At 35.3% G+C, this 10,916-nt stretch overlaps 1 protein-coding gene across 1 annotated transcript; it reads right to left on the bottom strand.

Annotated features, from left to right (window-relative positions):
- Positions 1–5,147: 5,147 nt before the first annotated feature.
- On the bottom strand, positions 5,148–10,652 carry LOC110337919 (zinc finger protein 501-like). Its single transcript, XM_021221022.2, has 3 exons — positions 10,585–10,652; positions 8,233–8,359; positions 5,148–7,383 (listed from the first exon to the last, which is right to left on the bottom strand). The coding sequence occupies exons 1-3, from the start codon at positions 10,612–10,614 to the stop codon at positions 5,969–5,971; spliced, it is 1,572 nt and encodes a 523-aa protein (XP_021076681.1). The 5' UTR covers positions 10,615–10,652; the 3' UTR covers positions 5,148–5,968.
- Between the last annotated feature and the right edge of the window lie 264 nt (positions 10,653–10,916).

Raw genomic sequence — 10,916 nt, 5'->3', positions numbered from 1 at the left:
CATCTATGGTAATTGAGTTTTGCTGGGTATAGTAGCCTGGCATTTATGTTCTCTTAGGGTCTGTATAACATTTTTCCAGGATCTTGTGGCTTTCATATTCTCTGGTGTAGTTCTGATAGGTCTGCCTTTATATGTTACTTGACCTTTTCCCCTTACTGCTTTTAATATCCTATCTTTATTTATTGCATTTGTTCTGATTATTATGTGTCGGGAGGAATTTCTTTTCTTTTCCAGTATTTTTGGAGTTCTGTAGGCTTCTTGTATGTTCATGGGCATCTCTTTCTTTAAGTTTGGGAAGTTTTCTTCTGTAATTTTGTTGAAGATGTTTACTGGCCCTTTAAGTAGAAAATCTTCATTCTCATCTCCACCTATTTTCCTTAGGTTTGGTCTTCTCAATGTGTCTTGGATTTCCTGGATGTTTTGAGTTAGGATCTTTTTGCATTTTGCATTTTGATTGATGTGTCCAAGTTTTCTATGGAATCTTCTGCACCTGAGATTCTCTCTTCCATTTCTTGCATTCTGTTTCTGATGCTTGCATCTATGGTTCCTGATTTCTTTCCTAGGATTGCTATCTTCAGAGTTGTCTCCCTTTGGGTTTTGTTTATTCTTTCTACTTCCCTTTTTAGATCTTTGATTTTTTTCAATCCCATCACCTGTTTGGTTGTGTTTTCTTGTAATTCTTTTTGGGATTTTTGTGTTTCCTCTTTAAGGACATCTACCTCCTTAACAGTGTTTTCCTGTAATTCTTTAAGGCCTTCTACCTGTTTAGTAGTGTTCTCCTGTATTTCTTTAAGTGATATATTAATGCCCATCTTAAAATCCTCTACCAGCATCATGAGATATGATTTTTAAACCAGAGTCTTGCTTTTTGGGTGTGTTGTGGTATCCAGGACTCGCTGTGGTGAGCGTACTGGGTTTGGATGATGCTCAGTGGTCTTGGTTTCTGTTAGTAAGATTCTTATGTTTGCCTTTCACCATCTGGTAATCTCTGGTGTTAATGTTCTAGCTGTCTCTGGCTGGAGCTTGTTCCTCCTGTGATTCTGTTAGCCTCTTTCAGCACTCCTGGGAGTCCAACTTTCACCTGAGTCCCAGTGTTCAGAGCACTCTCTGCAGACAAGCTCTCCTCTTCCAGGGAAGGTGCCCTGAAATCTGGAGCACAGATCCACCTCCTGAGTCCTGGGGTCAGAGCCCTCTCTGGAGGCTGACCTTCCTCTGGCAAGGAAGATGCCCAGGGGTCTGGGTCGCAGCTCTGCCTCCTGGATGAGGATAATGTCCCAAAGGGACACTGTCCAAAAAACTGTTGCTTCTGCTGCCCACATGCTCTCCTGCATTGACTGGTCTCAGTGATCCCAAGGTCCTGGGTGTGCTAGGGCCTGCCCAGTTCGCGCCCAAGATGGCAGGGGGCTGGAGACACCAGAAGGATTCCCAGCCTCTGGTTAGGCGGAGTTCCTTTGTCCCTGTTGCTGCTGGCACAAGACCCTACAATATTCTTTGGAACAGATGTTGCATTTCACTCACCAGTGATCCCAAGATCCTGGATGTGGTAGGGCGCCTGTGGCGTGGAGAGTCCTCTGGGGACCTTGGAGCCCTCCGCTGGGTTCGCATCGAAGATCAATGTCTTTGTTTTTGTTTTTAAATGCTTAACAGTACTTATTCCCTTGTTTAAATGAAATGTTTTCTATATCCATTCCTTCATTGAGGGACATCAGGACTGTTGTCAATTTCTATTAGGAATAAAGCTGCCAAGAATATAGTGGAGTACATTGTTGTGGCATGGTAGGACATCTTTTGCATATATGCCATGGTCCCTTACAACTGGCTGTTGTTGAAAGTTTTAATCCCAATCTTGTGTTTCTACAATGTCTTTGACCATTTGATTCCCAGATAAAACACACACAACTTTTATTATTTACAATAAGTCTTAATTAGCCCAAGAGCCAGACATATATGCTACTAGAATTTACATTATACTATTAGAATCTACTGTTGATAACACCGAGTTATTACTGTTTCATATGGACTGCTCTTAACTTCAATTGGATAGCGCTCAGGGCCATGTTTTCCTGACTATGAACCTATAATGTCTCTTGTTCCTCTTTCACCTTCCTCTCCCAACCCCCAAGCCCAGGAACCCCAAACCCCACCTATGTCTTTTCTGTCCAGTTATTGCCTACTGGCATCTTTATTCACCAGTTAGAAACAATTTGAGAGCACAGTTACATAGTGCTATATGGATCTATGTGCAGACTCTCATCTCTTGGGCCAACACTTAGTGTTACAATACATAACAAAAGACCAAACCTCAACTTTGGCTTCACGTAGAAATATTTCCAATTCTTGAAATTTGCAGAGTGCTTGCACATGGTTGCAGTCCCTCCATAAATGGAGTGTTCTGCTTTTTCCACATCCTAGCTAGCAAATGCTGTTCGTTAAGTTTTTGATCACAGACATTCTGATTAGTGTAAGATGGAATCTCATGGTCAATTTGATTTGTATTTTTGTGATAACTAAAAATGCTGAGCATTTCTTTATGAACTTCTCAGCCATTCAAGATTCCTCTGGTTGAGAATTCTGTTTAGCTCTCTACCCAATTTTTTAATTGGGTTATTTTTTGCTGGAGTCTAACTTCTTGAGTTCTTTATATGTTTTGGATATTAGTCCTCTGTTGGATGTAGGGTTAGTGAAGATCTTCTTCCTATCTGTATGTAGCCCATCTGTCCTACTTACAGTGTACTTTGCCTTACAGAAGCTTCTCAGTTTCATGAAGTACCATTTATCCATTGTTAATCTTAGAGCCTAAGCAATTGGTGTTCTCTTCAGGAAACTGTCTCCTCTACCACAGTGTTCAAGGCTATTTCGCATTTTCTCTTCTATTAGATTTAGTTTATCTAGTTTTGTATCGAGGTCCTTGATCAACTTGCACAGTGATAAATATGGATTTATTTTCATGTTCTACATGCATAACCCCAGTTAGGTAAGCACCATTTATTAAAGATGTTCTCTTCTTTTCCATTGTATTGACTTGACTTCTTTGTCAAAAACCAAGTGTCCACAGTTCTGTGTTTATTTCTAGGTTTTTGATTAAATTCCTTTAATCAATCTCTTTGTGTCTATACAAATACCATGTAGTTTTTATCACCATTGCTCTCCAGTACAGGTTAAGATCACAGATTACACCAGCTCTTTTACTGTTCAGGAATGTTTTAGCTATTCTATGTGTTTTATATTTCCATATGAACATGAGGATTTCTCTAAGTCTTCAAAAAATTGCATTGGATTTGATGGGAATTGTACTGAATCTGTGGATTACTTTTGGTAAGATGGCCATTTTTGCTATGTTGCTGCTACCAATCCACGAGCATGGGAGATCGGTGAAGCTTCTCACATATTCTTTAATTCCTTTCTTCAGGGACTTGAAGGGGCTGTCATACTAAACTTTTACTTAGTAAGAGCTACATCAAAATATTTTGTATTACTTGTGGCTATTTCGAAGAGTATTGTTTTCCTAATTTCTTTCTCAGCTCATTTATCATTTGTATAAAGGAAGGCTACTGATTTCTTTGAGGCATTTTGTATGCTGCCACTTTGCTGAAGATGTTTTAAGCTGTAGGAATTCTCTGGTAGAATTTTGAGGGTTGCTTATATACTATCTCATCCATGAATAGTGAGTCCTTGACTTCTTGCTTTCTATATCCTCATGATCTCCTTCTATTGTCTTATTGCTCTAGCTAGAACTTCAAGTACAATAATGAATACAGAGAGAGTGGACAGCCTTGCCTTTGATGTTAGTGGGATTGCTCCATTTATGCTTTTATTATGTTTAGGTATTTGATCTCTCAAATCTTAATATGAAGTGGGGTGGAATTCTGGCAAAGGCATTTTCAATATCTAATGAGATGATCATTAGACTTTTCTTTCAGATTGTTTATATTCCCAATATTGAGAACAATAAAATTTCTAACTCAGTGATTTATCACAACTTAAATAACTTTTTTAAAAATCAGTAAAAAATTATGTAATGATGTGGATCTGTTCACTGTAATATACCACTTTGCCTAAGGTCCAAATTTTGTCTTTCTAAATTTACTATTAATATTCTACTGAAATGCTTTGGCTTAGAGAAAAGACTTTCTCCTCTTTTTAAAGTTCTACAAAATGATTTCCCAGGACACTTTTGGGATTCCTAAACTGTACATGAACATGTATCTTACCTATTGTTCATTAATTATTTAATGCTTCATAGTAGTTTCATATTTGTAAGAATATATTCAGCCATAAAAGTAAGATGAAGAAAATACCATAGTAATACAGTTCCTGGGTTTTGTTTCTGGATGAATGTTCTGGGATGTATACAACATTAGCATTCTGTAATTTAATACAAAAAATAACTCAAATCTAATTCATTCCTTCTGGTATACAGAGTGGGGTGTTATGGTACAACAGGACAGGACACGACAATGCTTTGTAGTATTTGCCCATGAGTAGGATTGTTTCTAAGAGTTATTGTAGTTTGGTTGAATCAAGGAGTATTAGTATGAGTTAAGGGCCACATTGGGATACAGTCCAGTGGATGATATCTGTCACTGACAACTTTGAAGCAATATTTTCATTTGTTTTTTGGTAGATCTTTCACTCTTCTTTGAATTCAAGAAAGGGAACAGCGTTCTCTCTCAGGTTCCTAAAGACTCTACATTCTCTCTCTGTGGAGCCATTTTAATTTAACCTAGTACTACTATAGCAATAAGCCCGGAACATTAAACACAGTCTTCTTATTTAACACAAATGCATTCTCTTTGGTACAGTGGTTCCAATTTTAATAATGCTATATAGCTCTGTCATATAATTCAAAGTATTCTTATGCAGCAAACTCAACTGGAGACAAAAGAATAGTGTCTCAGTCATAAGACCATTAGAAATATGTATGTACAAAGGTCTTAAGCAACCCCTATGAGAGAGTCATTCCATCCCCAAAGGGATCACTACCCATAGAATGAAAAACGTTGATGTAGTATAAATTTTATATTACAAGCTTGCAGAAAATCTTAGTGGGCTCACCTATGTTTTAGGAGAGACATTTTTCTGGGGAGAAGCAACATGTGTATTCATTTACCCATCCAAAGTAGAAATTTAAAACAATCAAGTCTAACTTGGTAAACCAATGAATTTTATTGGAGTTACATACAGGAATGTGGGCAAGAAGTTGGTGACAACATCACAAGGACAAAGACAGCTATACACAAATTTGAAACAAGAATATGATACAGATCATGAATACTAGACACTGGGAGCAAACTGCATATCTGTAGGTATATCAACAGGATAAAGATCATATTATGTTGGTGGCTCAGTTTGTCCTGTCTATCCTCTTTTAAGAAGTATAATTTGTCTGAGTTTTTTCATTTGAGTTAAACATAGAGAATGCTATTAGTTTCAATATTTATTTTGAGAGGTATATTAACTGCAATAATCACTTTCCTTTTCCATTGAATTATTTGGGTTTCCAAGCAATGTTACACAATACCACATCTTCTGGCTTTCTCACTTTGTCTCCATTATGAAATATTTGAGAATAAGTAATTTTCTTCATTGTCATATTTTCAGAGTTGCATCTAAGACTTGAAGACTTTTACAAGTTTTTCATGTTCATAATAATTTTCTAGTATGGAGCCTCAAGTGCCATGGAAAAATGTAACTTGGATAAAGCACATGCCACATTTTTTCCTGTGGAAAGTTCCTCCACCGCCCCCGCTATAAATTTCCAGATATATTGTTGCACATGAGAATCAAGAAAAGGCCTTTTCTCACGTTTGTGAGTTTCTCTCCTGTATATATTCTCTTAAGTATTCTATGAGATGAGCCAAGAGTAAAGTATCTGCACATTTACTACATTTATGTGTCTCTCTACTATATGTCTTCTCTACTAAGTTCTAAGATGGTCTATCTTGGTAAAAGATTTGTCTCATTCACTTCATTTGTAAAGTTTCACTCCTGTATGAATCCTCTCATGTCTTTTAAGACTGCCTTTGTGGGTAAAGCATTTGTCACATTCACTACATTTGTAAGGTTTCTCTCCTGTATGAATTCTCTGATGACTTCCAAGATAGCCTTTGTTAGTAAAGCATTTGTCACATTCACTACATTTGTAAGGATTCTCTCCAGTATGAAGTCTCTGATGACTACTAAGGCTGCATTTGTGCGTAAAGCATTTCTCACATTCACTACATTTGTAAGGTTTCTCTCCTGTATGAACACTCTGATGAGTTCTAAGATAGATTTTTTTGATAAAAGACTTGTCACATTCACTACATTTGTAAGGTTTTTCTCCTGTGTGAATTCTCTGATGAATTCTAAGACCACTTTTGAGGGTAAAGCATTTGTCACATTCACTACATTTGTAAGGATTCTCTCCTGTATGAATTCTCTGATGAGTTACAAGACTGTATTTTTGAATAAAGCATTTGTCACATTCACTACATTTGTAGGGTTTCTCTCCGGTATGAATTCTCTGATGAGTCATAAGATGGCCTTTCTGGGTAAAGGATTTGTCACATTCACTACATTTGTAAGGTTTCTCTCCTGTATGAATTCTCTGATGAATTCTAAGCTCTCCTTTCAGGGTAAAGCATTTGCCACATGCATTACATTTGTAAGGTTTCTCTCCTGTATGAATTTTCTGATGAATAATGAGAATGCATTTATGGGTAAAGCATTTGTTGCATTCACTACATGTGTAAGGTTTTTCTCCTGTATGAACTCTCTGATGTCTTTTTAAACTGCATTTCTGGGTAAAAGATTTGATACATTCATTACATTTGTAAGGTTTCCCTCCTGTATGCACTCGCTGATGAATTCTAAGATCACTTTTGAAGGCAAAACAGTTGTCATGTTCACTACATTTGCAAAGTTTCTCTCCTGTATGCCTTCGCTGATGACTTTTAAGATCACATAGCTGGGTGAAGCATTCCTCACATTCACTACATTTGTAAGGTTTCTTTCCACTTTTGGTTTGTTTCAGCACATGTTTTTCTTTAGACTCAAAAACCTTATCAAACTCTGTACCATTGTGTTCTTTCTTGTTTATGTGGATTCCTTGATTTAGACTAATGATAGAACACAAACTTAAACAGTTTACACAATTTTTATATTTACAAGGTTCTCTGGTGTTTCCAGTTCTATGTCTGTTTAGCTTTGATGATTCAACAGTTGTATCTCTGAGGTTAATTTTAGAAGGACTATTTTGGGTGGATGCATGAATTATTTTAGCAAGCTCATAGCATTTATAAGACTTCTCTTGGATATTCAAATGCTGGTGGACGATATGCTGTGCATCTTCATCCAAGACATTCTTATATTTGTGACATTTATGATCATTTTCTGAAAAAACTGCAGAGATGGCAGCGATTAATAAATGAATAAAACAATATCCCATGTTTCCTGAAAATTTTTAAGGTAAATCTCAAGGATAGAGCTCTTAAGAGAGGTCCTTTGTTTCACAACCATTACATGGATACTCAGTAGGACCTGAAATCTCATCTATAAGAAATGACAGGAAATGATAGTAGCCTTCTAATTTTATTTTCACACTACTTCCCAGAAAATTGGACAAATGGGTGACGGAGCATGAAGAACATTGAGAAAAGACCTCTATAAAAGATCATATAAACAATGTTTCTCTATTTCCTTATTTATGTTTTGTGACAGGGACACTGTGTAGCTTTGGTCAGCTAGGAATTCAGTATGTAATCCACATTGGCATGGAACTAATGATACAAAGGCCATTCTATATGAAGAGTAAACAGAGACTACAGGTCATAAAGTAAATAAGAAAGAACAAAATTCTCACAACCAACAACTCTTTCTCTATATAAAACCTTTTGCATTTTAAATTCATAACTGAGGACTTCCATGCAATAGTAAAATTAAGATATTCTACTTATTATGTGTGTGGCAACATATTTTCTTGCTCTGAACATTCAACTGTTTTTTTTTTTTTAACTTGGAAGCTTTGATTAAAAAGAGATACAGTATATGGAGAAATTATGCAGAATACAACACTGGATCTTCTTCCAAAGAATGGAGAAAAATCGAAAGGAATCACAATGAAAAAGTTTTGTTGGTAATCAGAATTTCTCTTATTCTGGGAGTCTCTACATATTTCAGAGAGTTTATATAAACAGACAGTAGGTAAATTCAAAGAAGGAATCAAGAATCTTACATGAAGAGTATTCTTACCCACAAAAAATAGATTGTTGTAATTCTCCAGCATCACATCCATGTACAATGCCCTCTGAGCATGGTCAAGACATTCCCATTCCTCCTCTGAGAAGTCCACAGCCACATCCTTGAATGTTAACAGATCCTGTAATGGAAAATTACCTGTTTTCCACATGCTCTGGATGAAAGTGTTTCCAGGGGTGCTCTTATACAGGGTTCTCTTATATAAGGGGTTCTCTTATATGTAGAAAATGACATACTACTAAGTCCTGTCCCCTTCATGAACTTTATAAAGTTTTCTAAGGCTTAAGCAACAGAGAAAGGAGATTTGACTATCAATTAATTTAAAAATGTGCCTGCAATTTGGTTTCTATGATCGATAGTTGTTTTCCAACACCCAAATTAAATGGCACAACAGATATTTTAATTCCAATTCCTTGAAATCTAATGCTCTCTTCTGAAATTTACAGGCTGGAGAAATACACACATATGCAACAATTCATCAATTGTACCAACATACATAAATGTTAATTAAAATTTAATTTGAATTAAAGATGCTATCTAAAATAGTCAAAGTCTTTATTGTATTTTTTATTTCTCTGAAACGTGATGACATAAAAGAATCATAATTAGCAAACTTTTAGGGAATATAATATACACATTTGAGGCCTAGATGCAGAAATGTATCTTTATGAAGTATGGGTTACTATCAAATAGAATCACAAGTACTCAAGTTAAAATGAGTAAAACTGTGTTTTTAAATTGTATAACTGTCAGCCCTGCTCAACTATGAAAATTATATCAATCCTGTCTACATCTGGGTCTCACTTAATACTATGTAAAATGCTCAGCTGACAACCTGAGACCTAAGTACAATACCCTGTCTACAACAAAGGGTTAGAATATGAAATTCAGAATTCTTGGACTAATTAAGAATCACAATTTTTTCTGTAAACATAAAAGGAGTGTAAAATCACTGAACCCATTCAGCATTCCAAATGAATTACTTTCTGAAGTTATTTCATGACAATATTTACAACTGAAAAGTAAATAGAAAAAACAGTATTAGACAGCATTAAAATTATTTAAAGTTTACTCAAAGTTGACATATGCAATTCAGATTATAACAATTTCATAAAGTCCACATGGTCTTTCAGTAAAGATTAGCATATGTGACAATCAACGTATTCACATGAAGTATTATAAATTTCTTTTATCAAGTCGAGTGTTTAAATTGAGAGAGAATTATACCAATTGTTCAGAAATTTTTAAAAATATTTCTCATGAGATTGACTTAACTGAAAATTTGAATCTTATAATTTTAACTTTATTATTATTATTCTTTTCTTTCTACAAACATTGCAGCTCACTGTCATGCATGACTTCAGTCCTAAGGGCTTGATGCACAACTCAGGGATTCAGGGGCATAATATATCACTCACTGTATATAAAAATATGCAGATGAACACTTATATAGTTAAATAAAACATTATTGTAAAGAAACACTGACACAACCCTTCAGGGTTTTTACCTATGTAATACACAGCTTGGGGGGGGGGAGAGAAAAAAAGGAGGATAAATGAAGTATTTTTCCTGCTTAAAAAAAAAAAAGAAGAGAAGAATTTAAGGACACTCATTTATGCTTGAAATTGTATGGTTTATGCACAGTACCAAGGCAATACTTTCCAGAAATTTCTTACTAATACAGTCCATGTGCTGTAATACAAATGTACACTACTTCTAAAAATGAAACAATGGGGTAATAGAAAATAGTTCTCTATGTCCTGAGAACTCACCACACTAAGCACTGGGAAGATTCTCCAAAGACAAACAAATTTCACATGTCTGCACATCCATGATTACTGTGTGACATAAAATGCCAAAAAGAGAATATTGCAATTGGCATCTCTTCCCCAAAACATCAATATTATAGTAAGAGAAAGCAACATATTCCTTCCATAATGTGTGACTTTAGGGAGCTCAAATATTTATTATAAGGATTCAAGACAGTGAGTATATTCTAATTATATTCTTCTATAAAATCTACTCAGTGTTTCAGTTTTCATTCACATGCAGATCCACATTCGTGAGGTTGTTTCTGGAAACCTGATTACTACTGACTTACTTCAGCCCTTGATAATTTGTGTCCTTTCAGTATAAAATCCAGTGAAAATATAATGGGACAAGGCTGTGCTTGTCCTATTTTAAGTGAAAAAATCTAAAGAATTCATTGATTATTGGAGAACAAGAACAAAGATAAATTACAAAATACATACACTTTAGGTAACATTACCAGAGGGAGAGAAATAAAGTCTTGAATGGTTTAAGGAAAACAAGAATATTTCAAAGAAATGTGGACAGGACACTAACCTTAGAAACATTTAGCAGAGAAGCATTCATTCTTCCTCTTGTTCCCCTCCGAGTTCCTTTTTCAGGAAAACAGACTGGAATAATTATTGAAATTTCACAATAAAGTTTCAAATATAGAAGCTAAAATTAATACAACTCTTGTTATTGATAATACTAAACCATATAAAAAGACATAAAGATGAAAATGATACCAGAATACTTATCAACATTCCTACAGAGAGCATGGAATGATGTATTAAGTTTAGCATGGAAAATGACTACAATCTCAGCTTTTTTTTAAACCTCAGCAGGCAACAGAAACAAAAACAGAATACATGTATATGTGCTGCAAA

The sequence above is a fragment of the Mus pahari genome, chromosome 21 (genome assembly GCF_900095145.1).
Source record: "Mus pahari chromosome 21, PAHARI_EIJ_v1.1, whole genome shotgun sequence".
Taxonomy (NCBI): Eukaryota; Metazoa; Chordata; class Mammalia; order Rodentia; family Muridae; genus Mus; species Mus pahari.
Note: the sequence above shows the minus strand (reverse complement) of the source record. Positions and strands in the feature narration are given on the sequence as shown.

Bases quoted from the DNA above. Each gene is read 5' to 3' on its own strand.
- LOC110337919 (XM_021221022.2), bottom strand. From the start codon at position 10,614: ATGAATGCTTCTCTGCTAAATGTTTCTAAG. The intron at 8,360-10,584 runs GTTAGTGTCCTG...TTTCCATTACAG, and splicing joins CTCTGCTAAATGTTTCTAAG to GATCTGTTAACATTCAAGGA. The intron at 7,384-8,232 runs GTAAGAATACTC...CCATCTCTGCAG, and splicing joins CAACAATCTATTTTTTGTGG to TTTTTTCAGAAAATGATCAT.